Source organism: Grus americana, chromosome 14 (genome assembly GCF_028858705.1).
Source record: "Grus americana isolate bGruAme1 chromosome 14, bGruAme1.mat, whole genome shotgun sequence".
NCBI lineage: Eukaryota > Metazoa > Chordata > Aves > Gruiformes > Gruidae > Grus > Grus americana.
Window position 1 is genome coordinate 205,467 of NC_072865.1, and position 25,843 is coordinate 231,309.

Below are 25,843 nucleotides of genomic sequence, written 5' to 3' on the forward strand. Positions count from 1 at the left end.
GCTCGGCACGGCACGGCACGGCACGGCGTAGCACGGCACGGCTCGGCTCGGCTCGGCACGGCACGGCACGGCACGGCGTAGCATGGCACGGCGTGGCTCGGCACGGCTCGGCTCGGCACGGAACGGCCCGGCATGACGTGGCGTGGCGTGGCGTGGCGTGGCGTGGCACGGCACAGCACGGCCGGGAGCCGCACCCTCCGCGCGGGCAGGGCTCTCGCCTCGGCCTGCACGCCCGCTGCGGGCTGCTGCTGCGCCTACCGCGGGAGGCTGGGCTCGCTGCCCAGTAGCCGCCAGCGGCTCTGCACGGCCCTCGCCGACCTGAGGCGCGGATTCCGCCGCTTCAGCACCGTGCCCGGATGAGAGCTGGAGGCCGGCGACGGGCGGGTCCCGGGCCGCGCTGACGCCGCCGTGCCTGGCGGGCCCCCCACGCGCCGCCCGGTCGCCCGGCCCCGGTGTCGCCGCGGCCCCCGGTGGCGGTAGGCGCGGAGCCCGGCGGCGCGTCCCCGCGCACGGCCCGCTTGTCCCGGGGGCCGCCGCCTGACGTCTCGCCTCTCTCCCGGCAGACCGGGCGGCTCGTAGGCGGGGGGAGGCGGAGAGAGGCGCCGCGGGAGCGATGGGCCCCGGGCCGGTGTCCTGGTTCCTCCTGCCTTAGAGCTTTCCCCCGGGACAGCTCGGCTGTTGCTTGAGACCCGAGACGCTTCTTAGATGACTGGCTTACCTTTTGTAAGGGAAAGCGAGCGGTGCTTGTACAGTAGCTTTGATGAAAAGACCAAGATTTGAACAGAACACAGACATTGCATTTACCTTAGTTAGGGCTCTTTGGCCTAGCGCTGCCCATAAACAGGCGAAATGAAATTTCCTACAGCATGCAGGCACCTGCTGATATCTGGCAATTTTCTTCCTTGCAGAGTGACGCAGAAGCAGCATGCGAGACCTTTCCTGGTAAGCAGTTCCTCGTTACTGTGAGATGGGCTACTCTACTGTGAGGATACAACCAGGAGGAGGGCAGCGTGTGTGCAGCGTTTGAACATACTGTTGGCTGCTGTTGTCAGGATTCACGGTGAATGTTTCTTGTCTGTTTTGGACACAGGTGCTGTGCTCAACACCACGTTTCCAAGACACTGTGCAGTGAGACAGCAGGGAGATTGATAGCCTCCAAAAGGTGAGTTTTCTTTCAGGTAGGAAAAGAGAACAGTGGGCATTTAGCAGTAGCTTGAAACTCTGCTCAGTAAAGGAATTGGAACATGGGATGGGGCAAATCTTTGGGGTTTGCAATCCCCTGTTGTATTTTGGGAAGGGGCTTCCCTTATGCAGGGATCTGTGCCTTCTTACTGCCATTGTGAAGTCTCTTACATAGGTATTGGGAGGTGTTACTGGCTTTCAGTGCTACCGAAGTGCCACAGCCCGCCCTTTCTCATTTTTCTCAGGAGGGTAGCTGGTTTAGGCACTTGGGTTGGCACGTACCTGAGGCTCTGCTGTTTTGGGAGAAAGGCACAGACCCTCTGACCCACCTCACTTCTCTGTTTGTGAGTTCATGCTTCAGTCTTTTGGTACCTACTGACTTAATGGCAGGTGCTGGGACAGTAGTATCACAGTGGCCCAAGCCTAGGTCAGGTAAGTTTGACCTCCCTGTGGGTAGAGAACAGGGCACTGTCTGCTATTCGATGAGAAATTTCCAGTAGGGAACTGGAAACTGTTGAGATGTCTATCTACGTACATGCACATCCACGTACTGTGCTTTGGTCATGAACAGTTAGTGAATTCTGCTCTGGATCAACCATAGGAAATGCTCAACAGGATAAACGTACTCAGTCATGACAAGAAAGCTTGAGTGTTTGCAATTGCTTTTGTTCAGCAACAGCAGAACAAGTGTGAGAGTAGTGCTATAGGACCATACATAGTGACTTTCTATGTAGTGATGACTACTAATGACTGTGTAGTTTTCCATTTCACGCTCTCCAAGGCACTCAGGGTTTTATAGACCTCTGTCAGACCCTCCTCAGTCATTTCTTCTTGACTGAAGAATCTCAGTGTGTTCAACTCTTCCTTGCTAGGAAGCCATTTCATACTTTGATCAGCCTTGCCACCGTTCTCTGTATCTCTTCCATCTCTGTTATATTCTTTGAGGTAGAGGGCCTAGAAGGACTTCATACAGTTGCACAATGCTCTTCTCTGTTTTGTTGTTCATTCTTCACATTTAATTAATTTTGGTTTTGGCCATTACTGAGCTGATGAGAACTGATATCATAAAAGGCAGTTTTGTGGAGCTCCCACGACCTTCCTCCCAAATAGTCTGTGCAAAGCTGATAATTTTTTTTTATGTAAAGCCAGGATTGTTTTCTCCCCATAGGAGCTGATGTAGCTAAAGATACTCCTGGATTGCCTGACTCCTAGTTTGTTTCAGCCAGCGGACTATGCTGCTGTCTCACCTGTAGGTGCTGGCATGGATAAGCAACGATTCTGCCCACACTGAGAACATGCTAGCTCCTGGGATAAACGATCTACTTGTGTCTGCCCAGCACCTGCCAATACTAACCACTTGACCTTATCCATTTTCCCTCCATTTACCAGGAACTCTGTGAACCTCAGAGCTATTGTCCAACGCACCATCAGGACTTCAAAGTAGAGCTGCTGCAATTTCACGCCAAGAGCAAGTCATGGACTATGGAGCGAAGGAAGCAGGACCAGATCACTCACCTCATGAAACGGTGAGCACCAAAGCAATATCTGGAGTAGAAGCCGCTTAAGAGAGTTGTGTCTTCCAGAGCAAAGTTCAGGTCCCTGAAGACAGCTAGACTGTGATGGTGAAAGAAAGAGAGGGAACATGCCTTATTCTGCTGAGACTGGGAGGACAAATTAGGAGGTCTGTTTAAAAAAATCTTGACACTGCCTCTGCAAGACACTGGCTGAGCATAAAGCCTCAAATAAAAGAGTACCGTAGCTGCCTAGGGAAAGAACAGGCTTTGTTCACTAAAGACTAAGCTAGCTTTTAGGCTGTCTTGCCTAAAGACTGCAAGGCAGTGTGTCATCGAGCTCTCGCCCCTCCTGCTTCAGACAAGAGCCTCCATGTTTTTCTTTAATACTAAACATTGCTATGGATTTTGTTGTTAGCTGTCACTTCTGACTGGTAAAATAAAGAGTTGGAGCAAAGCATTTGAGCACTGGACCTTCTTCCCTGTGGCAATTCAGTGTTAAGAAAGGAAAGTATGCGGGTGCTAATGGATACCTAAAATGACGATTTCTCATCCCATCACCAGCCAGGATCAGGTATGCCCAGCAAGTAAGTTCCCAGCAAGTAAGTCTGTATGCTTCCATAAAGATTAATAGTGAGAACTGGCGAAGGGTAACTTCTGTATTGTGTGTCTGTTAAGTCCTTATTGACACGTCAGCCATGGTCTCCCCAAGCTTCAGCTATTAAACTACAAATACTTTTTTTTTTTTTCCTTGAGTACTGGCTCAGTGTAATTGAATTGCTGGTATCTCCATTTAGACTCTAGTGGGGATGACAAGGTTGAAAATCTGGTAGTTTTACATATATTTATATAGCACCAGCCAAGAGATGAGGTTAGCAGACAGCTCTCCATAAGGGAAGGCTACTCAAATTCTCCCTTTTGGGTGGTTTTATGGCCTCCTATGGAGCAGTTGAGGGTGGCTGTTTTCAGAGAGAGACCAGGGCTAGGATGAACTCTATCCTGCTGCTTTCTGCCACCCCAGTGGTTTGGCATGGGTTCTGAGGTTGTATGTAATAAGAAAGAAAATTATCAAGGTAAAGAAATATTGATGCTAATTGAGAGTTAATCATCATACGCAATGAGCGTGTATGTTCTGCTTTACAGCTAAATTACTTGTTACCACAGAGCTCCTCACAATTAAAAAAAGGCATGAAATGGGGGTGATAACACTAGAGTTAGAAAATACTTCTCTTCTGTTAGAGTTCTATTAGGTGCCAGACTAAAATTAATTGTAATTTACCCGCCATGTCTGTTTTAATTTTCTCCTGCCCTATGAAGTAATACTTTTGAAGGCTGTGATTCTCAGATGTGTCCATTTCATTTGTCAGCTCTTATCTAACAAAACCCACCTGAAAGCAAGAGAGCCTGAAGATCACGCTCGCTAGGAAAGAGTGTCACCTTTTCTGCACGTCCTCTAGAGATGGTAGAAATAAACACAGCACTGTCCCTAGCAGTGCTTTCTAAACACCGCTCTGTGAGGGCTGAGGTGACGCACCGCGCACCCCTGCCGTGCACCCACTGGAGCTCTGTCCAGGGCTTCTGGGCACGGTGTGAGGACGGGACCCACTGGGTGGCACTCCTGCAGCACCACCAGGCGCTGCGGCCACAACCTGGTGCAGCCAACTGCTTTTCCAGTACATCCTACTCCTAGGAAAAGGGGATTAGGACAGGTGTCTCCTGAGAGGTGGCGCAAACAGAAACTTCAGAGACCTGCAGAACATCTAATGTTCCTGAGCCTTCTTAGGCCTGCATGAGTTTGTGCGTGGTCTTTTGTTCACCCCAGGGCCTTAGGTGGGCTGCAGATTCCAGTACGGTAGCCCCTGTGTATGTGACTTCATCAAGAAGAGATGGTGCTGTACTCCTTTGTGTTACTTCCCAGCTATCCTGCCTCCCCAGCCATGCCACCTACCACTGAGCAGTGCCCTGGGGATCTAGCTAGAACATCTTCCATTTTATTACAAATTATCTCAATCATTGGGGTAAAAGAGGTGCCTGAGCATACCTGCGAGGTGCCTCAGCTACTGGCACAGCTTCCCTTCAGCATGAGTTACTGAAAATAAAAAACTCACAACAACAGTGTCTATATACTGCTACTAAAAAAAAAAAACCACAACCGGACAGCTTTACCCATTTGGCTGGCATGCAAAAAGTGAGAGGCAAGCCTTACCTTCTCACCTGTTAGCCAAACAGCCTTAGCGTTCTGGAGCACAATCGCGCGTGGCACATGGAGCCTCCCTTTACATTTACGCCAACTGACCTTCACCTCTGTATAAAAAACCTCAGTTAAAACCTCTCTGAGCGCAGTGAGGTATCCTCCTGGACTGTCAACAGTATCTTGCTGACAGCTCTTAAGGCAAGTACTTTGTTGGAAAAAGAACAGGAGGGATAGGAGGGAAGAGAGGGTTATTCTGAGGACAGACAAAGAAATTGGAAATCCTAGAAACCTTGTTGCCAGGGGCAGAACCAGCAGAGAAAGCCTCATCCATCTGGACACAGCGGCTCTATGCTGTGGTCCAAAGTCCTGCAATGTGGGAGCGGCTCGTACCTGGGTCTTTCCTGGTAGTCTCTAAAGCACCTAATGCTGCTGATAAGATGTAGAGTAAACAGCCCCTGCGCTGCTGCCCAGCCATGTGCCCATCTCTTTTACAAGCACATAGGAGAAAATGTGCAGGAGTGATTAAAACAAAAACCTACTGCAAGCAGCTGGAGCCTGCTGCCTCCGGTTGTCTTCCACAGCACTGAAAGGCAGTGAAGCAGGGTGGAACCACTGATCTTTGCTGCCTAACGTGCCTTGGAGTCCCCTGTCTTATGGCTTGAATGAATGGAAACCCAATCCATTTCACGGTGGAAAGCAGCTCTAGGGCTGCTACTGAATCAAAGGGAAATAGTCTAAGACACGTTCTGTAACTTGATTGCTCTCATACCTGTTTAAGTACCTTGCCAACCTACAGGAACAGTAAAATCTTGGGTTTGGTTCCATGATTTTTCTGTCTGTTATCATGTTCAGTACAGTACAATGCCTCTGAACAGCTGCTCCCCCCAAGGCCTGGATCTGTCTTGCCACTGCCAGATCCACTGTCCTGCATACTAATTGAGCTTCACTTGAGACAAGGAGAGAGCAAGAAGCTGCTCTGACAATATGCATCATGGATATACCAGGATGAGAACAATGGGCTCACAGTGTATCACTTACTTAAATGTCTTTGAATCAAAATCTAGTGTAATGCATTATTAAAGCTGCTTACTTTTTCCATGTTCTTGTCTCTAAAAAAAAAAAAAAAATTAGACTTAAGGTACTAGAGCAGTGCTGTTCTAAGGAGCTCCTCCTTTCTTCTCTTGAAGAAATATTTTGGCTTTCCTTTTGCAAATAATTTTTCTTCTAAGCCGTTCATGACTTGAATTGCTTCTGAATCTGTCATCCAAGCATGCGCACACTAACCATTGCCTTGACTAGTTGGTGGAAAGGGACTTACATAGTCTCTAATCTAAAACCTGTGTGGTAGGCAGTACTACCACCAATGCAAAAGCAAGTCAGCTGTGGCTTTTTCTACGAGTTTGGATACAGACTCCAACATGTTTCTGGATGACCTGTTCCAGCACTGCACCAACTTCTTAGCGAAAAAGTTTTTCATAGCATCCAGCCTGAACAACCCGAGCTAGAAATTGTGGCCATCATCACTTCTTATATCGCCTGCCATTGCCAACATGAGTTTGGGTTTGTTGCCTTTGCAACTCACCTTCGAGTAGCAGAAGGCTGATAGGAGATTGCCTCTTAAACTCCTCTTTGCCAGGCAAACAAGCCCAGCTCTGTTAACCTCTTTGTAGGTCACATCCTACCACCTTGGCAGCCCTCCACTGTACCCTCTCTAGTTCTTCCACATCCCTCTTGAACTTCAGGGGCAGGGAACTGCGCACAACAGTCCAGATGTGGCCACACCACTGCTAAGTAGACAGGAATAACTTCCTTCAGTCTCTAGCCATGGTCTTCCCAATACAGGGTGGTGTGTGGGTTGTCGTATTCGTGATCAGAGCTTACTGGTATCCACAGCAACTTCCAGGTCCTTTCAGTGGGGCTGTTCCTCCGCCAGTCAGTCCCCAGCCGGAACGGGTGCGTGGGGTCACTCTGCCCTGGTACAGAACTCCACTCTCCTTCCTAAACTTCACAAGGTGCCTGTTGACCCAGTCCTCTCATTTCTCAAAGTCCCTTTGGATCAAAGCTCTGTTGTTCAGCATGTCAGTTGCTCACCCTAAATTATTATCATCATAAATTTACTAGTTCCTTTTTCCTGTAGGATGACTTACAGACAGTTATTCTCACCAAAGATACAGTCTATCCATTAAGCTATATGACTTTGTACCTATCCAGACAGACACCTAAACGTATCTGATCTTCCTGCTGTGAACCACACTGAGGCTAAAATACAAGAGCAGCTTTATTCATAGGAACAAAAGAACAAAACTATCTGAGCCAGAAGTGGCCAAATACCACAGGTACTGAAGCAGAAAACTATGGGTAGCTGCTATGGATATCAAACCCCTGAACCTTCTTTGGCAATGAGCAGCCAGAGCTGTTTAAGGCACTAGTACTCATGCTAGGAAATGAAAGAGCTTTTTATTTGGTTTTCTCTGAATATAGACATTAACTTCTGCTGGGCTGTTTGCATTAGGTTAATATTTCTGTAGTGTACAGGTGTTAATATGAGCTGTGAGTGTCTGCTGTCTGTCTCTAGCCCTGTAAAGAGCAGAGTGTGGCGCTGTAAATATTGGTCCAGGCAGGGAAGTGTTTGCACAGCCCTCCTCTGTGCTGCCTCCTGCAGTAGTACTCTGACAGTATTCCTTACAAATGACCCAGGCTCAGCTGTAAGAGCCTCAGAATCTTCTGCATTGCACAGTAACATGCTCTGGTTTTGACTGAGGAAGTGTTGTACTGATCAAATCCTGAAAAAAGCAGCAGAAGCACCATGTGCTATAATCGTCATAAGATTAGTACGACACAAAATAAGGTACAACTGAGTAACTCAGCACATACTGCAAACAAAATACTTGCTTGGTCAAACCCACTCTTCACTGGCTTCGGCAGTCAGATGTAGAGAAGAAATGCCTAGAACATCACTGGAACCGCCACTTGCTTTAATACAGTGATATAGTCATTTCAGAGGGAAACTAACGCTTTGTGCTCTTGGTTTGTTCAAAAGGGCTCCCCAGTAATGGAAAGGATTGTCATCGCTGTTGATTGGAACAGAAGAGGAAACGGAAATTATCCTCCTGCAGATACAGTAGGGATCCTCCTTTCCACCAAAGAGAGGAACAACTAATGAGGAAACAGCACCAGTATGGTGAATGGATTTCTTGTTTCACAGAGGATCCTGCGTGCACCTCACACACCATCTATGCTAAGACATAACATAGACGTGGCCTGCCATGTGTCCAAACCTGCTGAATGAATTCTTAATACGTTAGAGGAAAAACTTCCATGCACTGCATCAGGTCCTTCGTAGCCTGAAAGCAATATGAAGATGAACTGCGATGGTTCCAATGAATTTCAAGAACATGAGATTTGGTGCTAGTATTTTCAATGAAGCAGTTGGATGGTAATCTGCACTGCAAGGACCAGAAGATTTAGACTCATGAATGATAAAACAAAAATGAAAAGCAAATTAAGGGAATGTTCCAGGGAGGGGAGGAGGGGGGAGCGGAGAGGGGAGGAAATGTACAGATCTGTACTGGTCATGCTGCCTGTAATGTACTGGGAGGAAGAGCGAGTTCCTACAGCTGCTGTAAAAGCAGTTGCTCTCTTTGGCTGATGATTCTCAGTGTAACTGTCAAAACCACACAACCTCCATGAGGATGAAATAATGATGAAACAGGCAATGCAAGAGGAAAGATGGTTCACTCCAGAGTTAGAGTGCAAGTTCTGTCTTCATGGGATTCAGTCGAAAGGAACTGCGGCTCTGTAATAACATTGGCTCTGGTTCTGTAAGGTAACTGCCCACTTGACCGTGACAGACTGCTTTACTGAACGTTTCCTCAGCTCTTTTGAAGCGACAGCCCATCACTCATACATGCGCAGGGCTGATGCCCTCCAACCAGTTGCTGAGGAGCAAACCCTCTTTAGATGCTAGGAAAAGAGTGCGATCACATGAATGTGACTGCATAGGTCTGGACTAAAAAAATTTGCATGCAAATTGACTTCCTTGATGAGTTTGGGCAACTCTGTGCCTCCAGATCCCGTGTGTAAATGGTAACAGTTCTCAGGAGCTTGTGTTCAAGTGAGTGTGTTTAAGTACTTAAGTGATGATATACAGCCCAGGTACTGCTTAGCCTTGCGAAGAGAATTGTGCTTACTGCAGTAGGTGTTGGCAAGATGCTATGGACAAATCTGCCAGAGCAAGAAGGAAAGGACCAAGGTGTCCAATTTTTGCATGTGTTTAAGCCCTATGCAACTTTGATGCACAAGGTTAACACTTCGGTTTTGGCTAAAACAAAATACTGGCAAAGATCTGTCAAGAATTCACTTACTATGAGCCTTAGTCACATATCTATTTCATCACAGGACCTGCTGACATCACTAACCCAAAAATCAGCCAGGACCTATCTGAACCTGCAAAGAGCAACAAAGATAATGGAAACCATGGAAGTGGTGCTAAAAGCTGAGGAAATCAGATCAGAGCTGATCACTGTTTCTGCAGCTGTTTGAGAAGGTCAAAGGCCTGGACCTTCCACAGAATTAGAGGAACTGATTCCTGAGATATTATACATTACGCTGGTAAATGACCCCCACAGGTCAGAGGTGGCCTATACAATTTCAAATGGAAAGAGTGGTGAAAGCTCTGTTTGTGAGAGATTGGTAATTAACCAACTCTCTGAGGCCTGTAATGAGGTTACAGCGCTCCTCCGCATGTGTGCGGGGAGGGTGAATAACCAAATAACCTTGTACGTCATGGGTCCCATGCAGAGACACGTACAAGTATGCAGAAATCGAGAAAGACTATTCCACTGCAGTCACAGGCTGTGCTGGCTACTGAAGTGTAATGACTTGGCCAGCTCTTCACCAGATGTTGAGCTAGGGTTCCTCCACCTGGCCACTTGCCAAGGCAACCCGAAAACACTGCTACAGCATTCAGCTTTAACATGGAAGGAAGAATTTTCCCTTTCCTTTTTTATCTACTGCAGAGCATAATTCAAAGCTGAGTTAATGAATAATTTCCGTGGGCTTTGGGTGAATATTTATAATCACAGACTCAGAAAAAGAGTCTGGAAAGGAACTTGAAAAGATCCTCTACACTATTCTCTTGTACCAAGCTGGACTGGCCTGTCTAGAGCTGTTCTTAAAGATGCCCAGTACATATGATCTCTTCTTTTTTCTTCCCTCTCCACAAAAGTTGTTACCCTGTTGTAGAAGAAATTGTATTGGTCCTTGACAAATCCATCTGGGAGACAAATAGCAAGCCTATTATTTTTGACACACTGACAGACAGTTTATGCGTTCCAAATTTTTCCTAGAGCTTGAAGTTAAGATTACTTGCTTATAGTCTTTCCTTTCTCAAGGCACACACACTGTTTTCTCTTCTCCAGGCTTTTCTCCTGTGAGATGCTGGCTATCAATTCACTGAGTTTGGTGAAATCTGTCTTTGCTTAGGAAAAGCATAAAACCAGCAAAATAGAAACAGCAGACTAAGGATCACAGACTGACAACCACTACCATCCAAATTGTCCTTTATGTTAATATTCTCAAAAAGCTGTACCTGTCAGCTACAATCAGGTCTAGTGGAGCTTCCTCTCCTGTGGTTGTCATCATCTTCTGTACCAAGACATTCAGTAACATGTTCCACAAACTTCCCACACCACCAGTACTCCTGTAATGAGGGATGCCTGGGCAGCTGTAATCTCCCACTGCTGTGCACTGGATGATTCTGCTTGGGTTTACTGGCAGGCAGCCTGGAACATCAACGGCAGTGCCCAGTTTTCTTCCCTTTTAACAATCACTCAAATTTGTTTAGAAAAGATCCTCCTACAATCTCAAAGCAAGTATACAAATCCACGACATAGAAGGCAACATCTCTTCTTCTTCGTCTGCCAGTTATTCCTCACAAGTTGCACACTACTGTATTAATATTCCAGCCATAGAAATCATCCAAACAGGTCTCTACTGTGCCACAGTTATAATTTGGATCACAATTAAAACCTTTCAGATCCACTTGTTTATTCTTATAATTTCTCACAAAAACATAGATAGAGAAGTTCACTGGACCAAGTCACTTCTTGGTTTTTTTATGTCTTCATTATAAGTAAACCTCTTTGCCCCTAGTTTTTCTTCAGTTTAACTACTCTGTTTCCTCCTGAATGGGAACTGCAAACAATTCACTACAAAGTTAAAAAGGCTGCGTCCCATCCACCATTTTCCTTAAACTTCTCCAACCACTAGACTTTGATTAGACTTTGAGCCATAGTGAGAATGATTTTTCTCTCCTCCTTAAGCATGAAGAGCCTCCAGTGTTTGTGGACAACTTGTTCACATTCAGAAGAATTCTGTCACAGCAGCTCCCTGCAGTAAGCAGAAGAACTATTTCTTTTCAAAACCCAAGAATTGGATTGTGAATACTCAATGTGTTTGCACAGTTATTACCCTTTCTGTTGGGCTTTCCGGGCAGATGGGGTAGGTGTCTCTACTTGTGCAAACAATCGACCTACAAAAGGTTTGCCTCATTTTCATGTACTAATGTTTGATGTGCATGTTGGACTGTTCCTTTTTTGCATTGGTTAATTTGACCTTACGATGCAAACTAAAAAGAAGGATCTGTTCAAAAAGAAGCACAGCTGCCTAAATGTCGAGTGGGCTCTCAGAAGTGCCACCCTTAGAGTGGATACAGTCAAACAGCTCAATCAAGGCTGAGCCAGCAACAGGTAAGATACTGAAATAAGAGCCTTCACAACAAAGTCCATAGGAAGAAGCCAGAAGCTCGCTCATCCCTCCTGCAGACCAAAGAAGCACCAAGGGAATTTATTCAAAAGCCAATCAGCATCTGTCCCCTCCAGGAACACTCCCGCTGTTTAAGACTTTCTTTTATCAAAGTACACCTCTGTGGATGCTCCTCACTGAGCAATCACAGCTTTGCCCTCAGGGCGAGGATGTGGCATGAATTAATAAACAAAGTCTTCCACAACCCCTTTCAAAACCGCCTCTGTTGAAACGTCCTTGCAAATCTCGCCTCGGCCCCGCGTCCCTGCACCGCGGGGCCCGGCAGCTGCCCCTGGCGCTCTGCGGACACCCGCAGCGAGCTGCCCCCAGCTCCGCAGCCCTACCCCATCCCGCCACCGGCCCACCGGCCGCACGCGCTCCCCGCCCGTCGCGGCTCCGAGCGGACCCGAGACCCCCGCGGGCGGAGCCGCCGAGCTCTCGGCGGGCAGCGCCCCCCCCCCCCCCCCCCGCTCCCCCGTGCCGGCTCTCGGGCCGGGCCGGGCCGCGGGGCGGCGCTCGCCGCCCGCACCTCGACGGGGCGGGCCGGTCGGGGCCGGGCCGGGCAGACCGTGCCGTGCCGAGCCGGGGCGGGGCGGGGCGGCGGCCGCTCACACGGCGGCGGGCTGCGCGCAGCATGTGAGCTGCGGCCCCGGAGCTCGGAGCGACCGACCGCCGGGCTCCAGCATGGGGCTCGCTCTGCTCCTGGGGCTGCTCCTCTCCCGAGCCGGTAACAGCGCCCGGAGCGCGGGGCGGCGGACGGGGCGGGCGCCGGGCTCGGGGCGGGCTGGGGAGTGCGGCGGGGCAGGGCGGCGCGTCCCTCGTCCCTCTCCCGGCGGGCGGCATCCGCGGCTCACGTTCGGGCGGCCGGCGCTCCCCCGGTGCTTGGGCGGGCCCACGGCGCGTCCCGAGCTCGGGGCTCCCGGCCGCTGCCCGTCCCTCCCTTCCGCGGCCGCTGGCTCCGGCTGCCCCGGGCGCACGCGGGCGGGGACGACCCCGCTTTTCGAACCAGGAAAGGCGCGCTGCTGCTCTGACCCGAAACGCGAATTGCAAACGCGGCTGTGACCCAACCGGAGGGACGCGCTGGGGAGGGGAAACGATTGTCCTCGAGGCGAGGCTTGAGGAGGTGCCGGAGGACGCCTTGGTGCTCTCCCGCAGCAGAGAGGGGCAGATGCCGGGAGCGGATCCCTCAACGCGGCAGAAAAGGCACAAAGCGAACATCTGCTCTGGCTGGACCTCGCTTAACAGATCCTTGCTGCACCTCTCACGCTGACTTTGTAGAGCTTGTTTTGATACCTGCCTTCCAGGCATTCCCCCCTCTGAAATGCTTCAGGCTGATAGTTGTCTGAGATGAGGCTTAGCTTGCAAACACGAACCCAAGGAGCTCCTGCAAAGATGCAGCTGTTTGTTCTACTCTGCCTTCTACTACCGCCAAGTCGCAAGAGCTGAGGTTAGAAATTATTCCTCTTTCCAGATCACCTCTCATGCAGTCTTCATGGCTGATGTGACTAGAAATATGGAAATTACAAAACTGCTCTGAAGCATTCCTACACCCTGGCTATGGGATGTCAGTGCTTTACATTCAGAAAAAACTGCGGCTGCTGAATATCACAGTGACTGCTATAAAAATGGGCTATTGCACTGAGACCTCAGTAGCACTTGCAGCCGCATGATTACAGTAGATTTCCCACAATTTTCCATGTCCAAATACTAATGCTTCTTTGGTAACGGTGCTTAATAAAGGAAAAGTTTCTCTTCTGCAATTGTCTTCTCTATCAATAGCATGGTGCACCAAAAGGGCATCAAAATAATACAGATATATATATATATATATATATGACAGGACATGGACAGTTCATTGAGGTTGTGCCTAGGTGTAACAGCTAACCAAAACCCATTGTGCTGGGTACAAAGCATTTCTGATGAGAGATTTGTTTTTCAGGGAGCTTACAAAGTCATACAGTCTCTACGAAACAGTCAGATGAACACACTACATTAAGTTGCTAGAAAAGCAAAGAAATTTGTACAAGTGAGACAGAGATACTTCGACAGTGTTAGTGGGCTGTAGGAAAAGTAGAAAGTTTGAGAAGCAGAGTGGCATAGAATTATGCAACCTACTGCTTACAGCAAATAAATTGATGAAGCCAGCAAAAGTGAAGGAAGTGAGAGAACAGATTAGATGGTGGAGACGGTGTACCAGGTAATATGTACCAAGATTTTTTTTCTAATCTGTAGTAAAGGCAGACTGACATAGTACTACTGCACCTGCTGAACAAGAGAACGATAGGTAAGATCACGTACCCAAAGGACATTAAAGGTAGATGTAAGGCTCAGCACAGTCATTTCCTAAAACCAGCCAAGCAATATTGTCCTGAAGGGAAGAAACATACTAGCCTATATATGAATTTTATTAGCAGTCTTGTTCCAGATCTTCATTGTACTTGTACTGTAAACACAGATTCATATACTACAGAAAAGAAAAAAGATTACAGGCTGAATCCACCTACCTGTGGTGTACCCCGGTATTACCCTTAGGAGACAACAGTCCATATAAAAAAATTAAAAAGCTGAAAAAAAGTCTAGTTTAAAAGATTATATTGCTAAATTGAGATTATTTAATAATTCCACATAAGGTGGTGCATATGTGTGTGCACATATATAATCAATGCATGTGTTATGCAAATATACACACACAGAGATAGTCAGAGTTCACAATCAACCAACAGATGAAGCTGGCAGGCCAAGCCTGCATCCCAGCATTTTTGGCAGGGATTTCAGGGACTGGGTTCTATATACTTAAATTGATTGCATATCAGCGCTTCTATATGAAACTACTTGTATCTTATGTTACAGATTTCTTCTATTATGCCAAAAATAGGCATTCTTAAGTTTCCCAGTTCAGTGAAGTAGTTGCTTTTACACCCTACAAATGGCTTTCTCAGTACATCTCTTAATGACCAGTATATACTTTAGCAATGGCAGCAGCACCGACTCACAGCACACAGTATGGTGTTGCTATGTGCTTATTGCACTGCGGTTTTCATTACCCAGACAGAAGAGCTTCTTCAAGGCATGCCTCAGCAACACCAGGGTTTCCACAGGGATTTACTACTCCATAAAATACAGAGCCATCACTCCATAAAATACAGAGCCGTCTCTGATCCTGGCCAAGTTCAAAGAGTTAAGTGTGATAAAAAAAGGTTTTATTAAACAGAATTATTTTTGAGACTTTTCTTTAACCTTTTGTTCCCTCTTTCATACATTAATACTCATCCTTTTTTGTTTCTAAATGGAGACACCTCCTGTTCCTTTGTACTCCGTATGAAGGACCCCAACCAGTTCTGCCTCTTGAGAGGGGTCCTTACTGATTATAGGATGCTTACAGAACAGTGACAAGGTGTTTGTGTGGCATTCATCGTGACTGTAATCCTAACAACCTTTTCCCTACTTGACCAGGAGACCTCCTGGCTCTGCCAAGGAGTGACTGCATAACAGCGGAACAGCTGTGCCTCTCGGACTCTACCTGCAATGCCACCTACAGGACCCTGGAAAACTGTGCCCTTGCTAAGACTCGCTTCCTTCCACTGGATCACGATAGCAGGGTTAGATGTCTGAATGCAGAGCTAGACCTCGGAAATAGCTCTTTGCTGCACTGCAAGTGTCACCGGCGCATGAAGAGACAGGAGCACTGCTTACGTGTTTTCTGGACCGTTCACTCCAGCATGACAGATGGTGAGATGAAATAATACGAATTTACAAGGTTCTAAGTAAGGCTCACCCCTGTCCCCCATCTGAAAACAACTGTGAAAGGCCACTTCCCAACACTGCAGGCATCGCTTTGGAACCGCATCTCCTAGTGAAGTGGAGTCATTGCTGCTCTGTTCGATAAGCAAACTGATCCGGTCTGGGACCAGTCTTTCAAATACACCAGGAACCCTAAGAAGCAAAGATAGCTACTCTGAAACGGTTAGATTTAGTGTTGGGAGGGGAGACTGCTGTGAAAATCACCTCAAAATGGTCACATCTGTCCATCACTGAAAATGGACGTGTGCTTATGACACATACTGCAATGGCATCCTTGAGCATGCTGCTTCTTTCCAGCTTTAGTGGGATGCTTCTACTTGGCCTCCTACTAAAGACTGCCTATGCTGCCCGTCTCCTCACTTGTACTGAGGCTGAAACAAACCACATGACAACATATACCAAATTCCAGTCAGAGGAAATCTGAAGACAAAATGTAATGATGTTTTTATACAGTGATACTTTTGCATCGCCAGCAGAACCATTCTTGGCATTTGGCTTTGAGCAAGACAGAGCATCTCTGAACTCCAGCCTGAGGAAACAGCCAGGCACAAATTTAAAAAAAAAAACAAACCCCAATTAAAAAAAAAAAGCAAGCTGGTCACAAAGCATTTCTGCTACTACATAAAATATCTTGTATCTTGCCTAGGTTATTTCAATTTGGAGACCTCTCCCTATGAGAATCCAGCAAATGAAGAACACTGGAAGACAGATTATAATAGACTGGCAGCTCTGTTATCAGGTAAGGATTGTAATGGTTACATGATGTAATGCTGCCCTTTCTTATCTTTTCAGGGGCTGAAAATTATTAAGAAGACCAATTTGGGGTAATGGCCCCTTTAATCAGAGGAACATCTGCTCTGCCTACTTGCCTAAATTTGTCCCCTGTCCCAAGTATAAATCTAGCCACAGATCCAGGCCCATGAAACAGGGCATAACCCACAATGATGCACCTTCTGAAACAAGCACCTTAACATGAAGCAATAAAAAATATGATTTTGTAACTAATGTAACTGCAATGTCATACTACAGGCACATAGCAGGACTACTTTGCTTTGTTGTTTTTGACGTTCCCGATCTGACCATCAAGTAAAGGCTATTCCTGTTTCTGCACAGAATCTCTTCTGGAGACTTGTTTCAATGTTTCTGGGTTTCTTTTGGCTTTTTAGGCTCACAGTTAGCAGGAGATGCAACAAATCCATGCCTGAAAGCTACTCACGTCTGTAATCTGAGCAAGAAGTGTGTTCGTCTGCGCACAGACTATGCCTCTATCTGCACCAAGGGAGCAGGAAGCGAGGACATGTGCGACCGTCGCAGATGCCACAGAGGGCTAAGGCATTTCTTTGAGAAAGTCCCTGAGGATTTCACCAAAAGGATCCTATTCTGTCCATGTCAAGATGAACTTTGTGGAGAACGACGCCGGAAAACTATTGTTCCCGATTGTTCCTTTCAGTATAATACCAAGCCCAATTGCCTCTGGCTTTTGGACTCCTGCTTAGAAGACCATATCTGCAAGTAGGTCTGGCAGCAGTGGATATTATCCAAGAGAAGAGAGCAGCATAGACACTCATAGTCTTATTTTCCTTCCTACAGGTCCCGACTGGCTGACTTCCAACAAAACTGTCAACCTGCGGACATGTCTCCAGATGGTTGCTCTCAGCACAGCTACGCTGCATGCCTGCAGGCTTACATGGGGATGATTGGTAAGTGATATCCACACATACAGGAACATACAGGGTGGAAGCTTTCAGGCCACAAACTTGCAGGCGTATTCTGATTCTGCGAAGGACCATCTTGCCCTCCTGCAGGAGACAGTGCTCTGTATACCAATGAATATGCCTTAGCCTGACTGATGCTAGTGCTCATTCTTGCTTCTGAGGTAAACGCAGCCTAGAGAGAATTCTTCCATGGCATTTATCACTCCACTTTGTCCCATTCTCTGCTGTCAAATCAGCAGCACTCGCTTGAGATTTTTGAGCACGTTTGCATCATCAGCTGGTGCAAAGTGCTCTGAATCCCTGACCAACAGGGCTCTGTAGGCCTGTATGAACTAAGTCATTCCTGCTGCAGGATTTACATCCCAGTCACAGCAGTGATTAAACATGACGTTCCCTCAGTGCCTGACTTTTAGACGCCTGACGGTTTGTTGGTGTTGTACACACTGTCTTCTCAGACCCAGCCAGAACATGGCACTACCAGCTGTTTGAAGGAAGGTCGTCTTTGCTTTTAGGCATCCACTGCCAACCTGCTAATACTTTTTCAGAGTGGCTCAAAAGAGGAGCTGTGAAGCAGAGCAATATCGCAATATAGCAAGCTGTAAATCTGGACTATACCTTCTGGTTTTCCAGATGTCTTTGCTGGTTTTGTGCTAAACGAACTCTGGCTGAATAGGACACTGCAGGTGTGCAGCATTCGCTTGGCAAGAGGCGTTTGGCCACACCATGTTGCCGCTACACAAGAAGTAAGAATGCCTCTTGCTGCCACATGCCAGTTCCGCAGTTGAGTCCCTGCAGATGCTTCACATCCTTCAACCTAATGCTTGCACCAGCTTGCACTAAAGCTTCAGTTATCAGTATACCTCACCATCAGATTGCCTGAGTCAGGGGTAGCAATCTCCACGCTTTCTCACAGCCCAGCAGACTTCGTGTAGATTCACCAGGCACCTCGCGGGCACTCCTCACCTCTCCTGGGTAACATGCATATCACAACGGAAGGCTTCTGCCTCCAGGGGAGCATTCCCTTTAGTAGAACAGGACTCACTATGCTGCTTTCACTTGGTGAGGTAAATCCTGATTCCAGTTTCTGGGGGTTTGGGACAGGCACGCCCATGACACCCAACTATGTCAGTAACTCCAGCGTGGAGGTCTCCCTGTGGTGTACATGTGAGAGCAGCGGAAACCAGAAGGAGAAGTGCGACCAGATACTCGGCATGTTTGAGAGCAACAAATGCCTTGGTAAGCATCATTCATATCACAGAACCAGAGAAACAGCTCAGCACAGGGAAATTCAAATCCTGTTGATTTCAAGACCCTGCATTGCATTGCTCTTGCATACAGTTCTGTATTCTTCTGCAGTGTCTCCATGATCTCGTATCCAGCCTATGGGACGAGCCTGGATCTGCTTTCAGAAGTGTTTCTGTATCTTTTGGCAACACTTCTGTTCATCTCAAACATGATTAAGCTATTTCAAATGAAGAGGTTGCAAAAAAAATTACAAGGGGAGGTCAGACAGGCTGTATCCATAGGTTGCTGAGTAACCATATAAATGCACCAGGATTATGGGGTTGGGGTTCCCCTTCTCCCCCTCCTTTCTTATGCTCACCTTTGGCCCTCACTTACTTCAAGATAAGTGGCTCCTGACATAGCCTTGTTAATGGATTCAGCAGCATAGCAGTTACAAAAATCCTGTTACATGCAACTGTGTAATCCTAAGTCTGTATTTCTTTTCTCTCTCTAGCATTTCAGCAACAGACTTTAATAAGATTTAAATATTTTGTGTTTGTAAAAGCTTCCAAATGATACCAAAGAAACCAGCATCATTAGCTAAATGATTAATATTAAAACCTACCTCCTGCTGTATAGAAAAGCCTCACACCCAGCACTACAGATGCACCTACAACCTAAACATCTGAGATGCTACATACCTGCCCCTGACAAAATAGACAGCTGGGAAAGTCCCAGAGGGACCCAAAAGTCCTCAAGTACAGTGCGAATTGGCTTTGCAGTCTGCTCAACCTCACAAATGAGCCCACAAACTAACAGGCCATTCACTGAACAGAGAATACGTATTTTCTAAATTGAAGCCGTGCAGCCTGTGAGTGTATTTCCTAAAATAGCTTCCCTATACTCCTGTTCACTAGACTCCAAGGCATGCTCAAGAAAAGCGCAATAAGACTCTTGCTTTACTTCTGTTTGCAGAAAATACCATTTGGTCTCAAATGCACCTGAAGCAGACAGCTCTAGAAAGACAGGAAGACTTATTTTATTCATCTTCCCTAAGTTTCCAAGGGGACAGTGCCAGCACATCTCTTGCTTCAGAAATGTCCCAGGTATGCATCGATTTGTTGCCTCCACAAAGCAGCAAGTCAAGTGGCCTAGAGACGGTACTTGAAAAACCTTGGATCCGGAAATGTGTGATTTTGGACATCAAAGCAAGGGATGCCACACATATGCAGAACCCTGGACCACTTTACCTTGAGCTATTCCTTCCACAGACAAGCAGAAATAGGAGGCCATGCTGCCTGGCCACAGGAGTTTCCTCTAGTCTCACGTTAGGGCTCAGAACTTTAGGCTCTGTAACCAGATGTTTGAGCATAAACATGTCTAACTGGGATTCATTCCTCCTTTTCATTTCCTAGGTGGCTGAAGGGAAGACACAGCGAGACATCTCTGAACACAGCAGTATGCCTATGGCCTCCTCTGTATACTCTGGAGCTGCTATTTCTTGGCCATCTCTGGCTCTGTTCCTGCCCCTGTTGCTGAGCCCACGTTAACTTGACATAAATGGCATCTTTCCTTCCTATATTATTAATCTTATTCCATGTCCAGGCACCTCCCACTATTGATTTACCTTTGGGAAACAGAAGGCTTCCAGAAAAGAGGAATGGAACAGTCTTAACCCAGAACGGCAGTCACTGAAAACCTCCCCCCCAATTTGCACCCCACTTTCCCCCAATCAGTTTGCACTGAGCTCTGCAGATATGGTGCCCACCATTGCTTCCGCCATGATAATATTTTGAGTTACAGTCAGGCTAATATTCTAGCACAATATTTTAAGACAAAGATCTGAGTTCTGTCAGAAGTTGTGCAGTGTTCAGTTTCTGATTGCAGGGAGGGACCTGACGCAGTGCATCCTACCACCCCACCTTCTGGAGGTCTTCCTCAGGCATACAATTATAGAATGGTTTGGGTTGGAAGGGACCTCAAAGCCCATCTAGTTCCAACCCCCTGCCATGGGCAGGGACATCTTCCACTAGGTCAGGTTGCCCAAAGCCCCATCCAGCCTGGCCTTGAACACCTCCAGCGCTGGGGCATCCACAGCTTCTCTGGGAAACCTGTTTGAGAGTCTCACCGCTCTCGTTGTGAAAAGTTTCTTCCTTATGCCCCATCTAAACCTACCCTCTTTCAGTTTAAAGCCGTTGCCCCTTGTCCTGTCACTACAGGCCCTGGTAGTAAGTCTCTGCCTTTCTTACGATTCCCCCTTTATATATTGAGAGGCCACAATGAGGTCTGCCCAGAGCCTTCTCTTCTCCAGGCTGAACCACACCGACTGTCTCAGCCCGTCTTCACAGCAGAGGTGGTTCCAGCCCTCTGAGCATCTTCGTGGCCTCCTCTGGGCCTGCTCTAACGGGTCCACGTCTGGCTTGTACTGGGCACCCCAGAGCTGGACGCAGGACTCCAGTAGGGTAGGGTAGAGTAGAGTAGAGGGGGAGAATCGCCTCTCTCGACCTGCTGGCCACGCTGCTTTTCATGCAGCCCAGGACATGCTATGGCTTTCTGGGCTGCAAGTGCATATTGCTGGCTCATGTCCAATTTTGCATCCGCTGGTATCCCCAAGTCCTTTTCTGCAGGGCTGCTTTCAACCCCTTCATCCCACAGTCTGTATTGATACTAGGGATTGTCCCAGCCCAGGTGTGGGACCTTGCACTTGGCCTTGTTGAACTTAATGATGTTCACGTGGCTCCACTCCTCAGGCTTGTCAAGGCATAGAGAACAGCATACCATCCTAAAGACGAAGTCCATACTCCAGGGTGGGTTGCAGGTAAAGCTCAGTAAACATACACCTAAAGTCCCTAGTAAACACCAGTTCTGGATTACTTTCAGTTCCTTTTTCAAATCCATTCTTTTAAGTATATGAAAAAACCACCCCAGATCCAGGACACTGTACTACAGTTTATATTCTTGCTCCTTTCTGGTTTGCCCCTTGCAACATACATATATCATCCAATATCACAGCTAGCAACAGACTTGGGTTTTAAGATGGATTTCTGTGCTCAACCCCAGTAAATTTAGTCTTAGGTAGCAAAGGATGACCTTACCTGGCCTCAGGATGATCCTTCTTGGTAATGCTTAGAGAATACATATAGCTCATTGAAGCTGTGTTGACCACAAAACCCCCGGGGCATTCAGTTGCAAAAATCTCTGGGAGCTGCAACAACCTCGTACCCCTCCACATACTCAAGTTGTCATTATCCCCTTCCACGCTGCCTGCCCAATCTCATCCTCCTCCGCTGCCAAACTCTATTTCATGACCTGTTTATTCTGAGTGTAAACGTGTGCGCTGTGTAACTGCCGTTATTTGGTACTGCATTTGCCTGTTAAAATGTGGTGTTAAGTGAATATTGATTTCTGAGCATAGGTTAATAGTCCACAATCAATTGTGTGCAAGAGTTGCTTCATCAGCCAGCCTACGCTTTCAGGATAGCTAGAAACTCAGCTGAACGCCGCTCCTCTGCGCACACACGTAGTGCCCCTTGCTCATCCTACGAGATACAACACATCTGAACAATATCATACACAGCCAAACAATATTACAATCCTGATTAGGTGCAGAACAGGTGGGTATTTCTTTTTACCCTGTGCTTTATCTGTTGCAAGGAAAGTACCAGGTGATAGGTAATACGCTGTGGTTCCCAGTCACTGTCAGACACCTTATTACAGAATCTTACATTGTTGTGTGTATCAGAGTAGTTGTCCTTCTGCAGTTATAATATTGCCACTTCAAATTCCAGCCTTCTCTTTACTTCCTGGGCAGGTAGGGCAAGGAAATCGCTGTATGGAGCAGAACCATCTCCTCTGTCGCACAGAGAAGCAACATCTTATTTCCATGCGGTAGGAACAAATACTTCTTAATTAAGAGGAGTACAAATGCTGGTATTTCCAATTACCTACTGAAATATGGCTATTTGGATCAAGACACAGCACTATTTCCACGTTTGCTACCATTCTTTAACGAAAAGAGAGTCCATGTTACCATATTCCAATATCTGTATCAGACCATCCTCCATATGGTGGGACTAGAAATGTGTCAAGACTCTTGGCTGTAGTGTAATAGTGTCTGTCATCTCCAGAATTTATTAGAGTGACAGGGAAGAAGAAAATGTTCTTTCCAATATTCCACAAATCAGTGAGAGTATTTGCGAGAATAACGAAATAGATTTCCCTGAGCCATCTGTACCACACACACACACAACGTACTGCATTCATCTTCCACTCATCTGCGCTGTGATCCTTCCTCTTTCCCCACTTTAGTGCCCTAAGGTTGATAGGGGAAAAGGTATTACCATTTTGTTGTTCATACAGACAGCACTGTGGATCTTTACTCCCTTACCCCTACTATGAAGGTTATTGATTGTAATTGCAGCCTCCTGTCATGTCTTGTGTTACATAGGAAAATGCTTGACACTCAGACAAATCCTAGTCTAGACTGAAATTAAAGCAAAACATGTCAGTTTGGGTTTTTCTCCAAGTGGCCTATGTCCCTTTCGCATGTACATATGCATCTTTATATACATCTGCCTCTTAGGCTTGGTTCATCAATAACTGCAAGCAAAATTCAGCTCTGAATACGCCTTCATTCATAGGTACTCACAGTGCTATGAGTACAAACCCATTTTCACTTAGTCTTTTGTAACACCTGATCTCTAAATATCACAGTTATTCAACCACACAGCATACATGCATGCACAAGTATAACTAGTACTGAGAAATATCATGCCAGTATCAGTTCAGTTCTGTTAGCACCACCAATGTTCAGAGACTGGCACAGTTACCTGGACCAATTCAGAACAGTTCTTACTAACCATACTATACAGCAATTCACAAAAACCCCTCAGCTTCTGTTCCCCAGAAACTGGAATACAACATCCTGTGAGTACCTTTGGTCTAAACACAAAAATAATCTAATACAGTCTTAGCATTGAGCTCTCAGCAAGCATATAAAAGGAGGGAACCTTCTAATTGTAATGTAGATTATTTTTAAAAGTGTAAAATAATGCTAAATCGCACTAATAAAATTTATCTCGCAACTCTAGCGGTCTCCTGCCTTCCTTTGCATTTAATAGAAGCTACACTCCTTGTCTCCTACTGCCGGAGGCATTATGGGAAAGAAATTTAAAGAACAGTTAGAATTTCTTACAAAGCAATCCTCACAACAGCTTTTACAGACATCACTCACTGTCAGGTACTTCAGATGTGGCTTCTAGAACTCTGACATAGCTTTAGATCCCTTAACACGGTCAAATGCAGCATCTACAAAGGGCATTCATATAGTCCTTCTCCAGCAGTGAGCTCAATCACTTCTTAGATTATCTAAGTTGTTTCTTACGTGAAAAGTGAGAGAAGCAGCATGCATTTCTTGCCTGAGGTGATAAGCAAGGTGATGCCAGAGATAAGCGTTGAAGTCCAAATTTATGGTGTCCTTGCCTCGCTACAATCATTCCACTGCCTCCAACGAATGCATATGTTTCAGCAAGAGCCAAGTGACTGCAGTTTTCCTGTTAAAGGGGGGCACAATATGTATCACAGATGAGGAAAAGCTAAGCTTTACTTCAAACAGTAATTCCTGGCTACCGATCCCTGGCATGCCTCTTAAAATCTGCTGACAATAAAAGGTAACTTGGAGTTGACAACACAACACTACGGGTTCAGCACCTATAAAGAATGATTCAATACATCTGAAAAATCACAAGTCACTGTATTGCTAAAATGATAGGCAACTTTACAGAAGGACGAGGAAAAAAAACTTTCAAAGCCATCTTTGAGGGGTCCAGGAGCCAGACAAAGCTTTTGGGGACAACAGTGGAGAAGCAGGAAACCAACCAGCATCGCTGAGCCGAACAGGATCATTCAGCACTGCCATGGAATCAAAACCAGCCGCTACTCTACAGTTGCTTCCCCCACCGAAACAGATACTGGTAAATACCATCAGAGGCTAATCACTTCTACCTTAGGGATTTTGCGGCTGAACCTTTTTTCAGATGAAGGAGAGAGCGTTGAGTCTGAGCTTGGTTTAGTCTCTAATGGAAGCTCTTCTTATAGGCGATTAGCTTTCCTCCAGGAAGTGACTTGGTATTTGGGTTTCTGCATACCCCAGGGTTAGCAGAGGTCAGGGGATGCAGCACTTTCTCCAAGTGCCTTCATGAAAATAGCCCCACATACTTTCCATTTACAGCTGATCACCTCCATTATCCCCAGGCTAGGAGGAGATGATCAGCAATTGTTAAGTGCTTGAATCAGACTAATAGCTCACTGCTAATTCCCCCAGTAATGTGAATCTAAATTCCTGGTAAACAAACTGACTGCTTTTCACACACAGGGATGAATGCCAAAAGCCTAATATTAGAGCTCTAGAGCTAAAGCTTTTAGAGCAATCCTGTCCACTTAATGACATTATGTACTAAATAATTAGAAAATGAAGGCCCACTTGGAATCAATGGGTTACTGTCTAATTAAGATGAAAAAGGGGCTCTACCCTGTTTTAAACAAGTTTATACTAAAATGGTGTACCTGATAAATGGCGCTGATAACTATGTCTTTACCTTTGGGCAGAACAAGGCAGCCATTAAGCTAGCACAAAATAATTGCGTGATTTTTGGCTCATCTTTCTTCTTATTGGTCCCACCTGTTTTCCTGTAAGGCATGAGATTCAGCTGTTCTCCCCCTCTCCCCACCAGATGACAAAATTTATTAAGCAACATTCAAATAGCTTATCCTGACGGACAGAAAATCATCTTTGCCTCTGTTGTATTGCATGGCCAGAATCACGGAGTTCACACCACTAGACGTTTGAAGAGGTAAGGGATATAGACTGGAGCCTCTAGAAGCACTTTGCAAGTGAGCTACTGAGCTTGAGAACACGGGAGAATATTACCATTATCTCTGTCTGTAGATAAAAAGACTGAGAAATGTTCCACTGATTATCTGACTGAATTAAAGTTAATTAGTAAATTAGTCTTCAACTGAATTATATCTCAGCAACCTCTGATCAAAATAAAGAGCAAAAAGTATAGAAAAGCACTAAACAGAGTTACAGCAACTGGAACTATATATCTAATAATTTTTATTCCACTTTCATTACACCACACACACATATACTTTGTCGCATCTATCATACCCTTGAAGACAGTGCAAGAATAAAACAGTTGCATGAGACTTCAGTTTTCTTTCTCCTGCCACAACCATACAGGATTCCACATTCACATCCAAAATTAAGTTAAAGATTTTGATCTTTATATTCCCATCTTCCTCCTTCCATACTATACTGCTCAGTAAGGAAATCAGAAGTGTTTTCCTGTAACGATACTTCTTGTTCTAAACTGTGTCCATTCCTACTCCTACCTTTTTGGCATTTGGTC

At 46.3% G+C, this 25,843-nt stretch overlaps 1 protein-coding gene and 1 long non-coding RNA gene across 4 annotated transcripts; both read left to right on the forward strand.

Moving 5' to 3' along the window:
• Positions 1-69: 69 nt before the first annotated feature.
• LOC129212614 (uncharacterized) lies at positions 70-11,908 on the forward strand. 2 transcript variants are annotated; one of them, XR_008579228.1, is made up of 5 exons: positions 70-942; positions 1,091-1,162; positions 2,572-2,708; positions 3,112-3,267; positions 7,928-8,400. It is a non-coding gene; the product is annotated as an uncharacterized LOC129212614 (long non-coding RNA). The 2 variants fall into 2 exon arrangements; XR_008579227.1 differs by lacking the exon at positions 3,112-3,267 and having other exon boundaries at positions 7,928-11,908.
• Positions 11,909-12,291: 383 nt separating this feature from the next.
• On the forward strand, positions 12,292-23,518 carry GFRA3 (GDNF family receptor alpha 3). 2 transcript variants are annotated; one of them, XM_054841441.1, is made up of 8 exons: positions 12,292-12,418; positions 15,145-15,420; positions 16,139-16,231; positions 16,659-17,004; positions 17,083-17,192; positions 18,309-18,443; positions 19,407-19,537; positions 19,847-23,518. In XM_054841441.1, exons 1-8 carry the CDS (start codon positions 12,376-12,378, stop codon positions 19,979-19,981), a joined length of 1,269 nt encoding a protein of 422 aa, XP_054697416.1. In that variant the 5' UTR covers positions 12,292-12,375; the 3' UTR covers positions 19,982-23,518. The 2 variants fall into 2 exon arrangements, with proteins under 2 accessions (XP_054697416.1, XP_054697417.1); XM_054841442.1 differs by lacking the exon at positions 18,309-18,443 and having other exon boundaries at positions 19,847-20,755.
• The last annotated feature ends 2,325 nt before the right edge of the window (positions 23,519-25,843 follow it).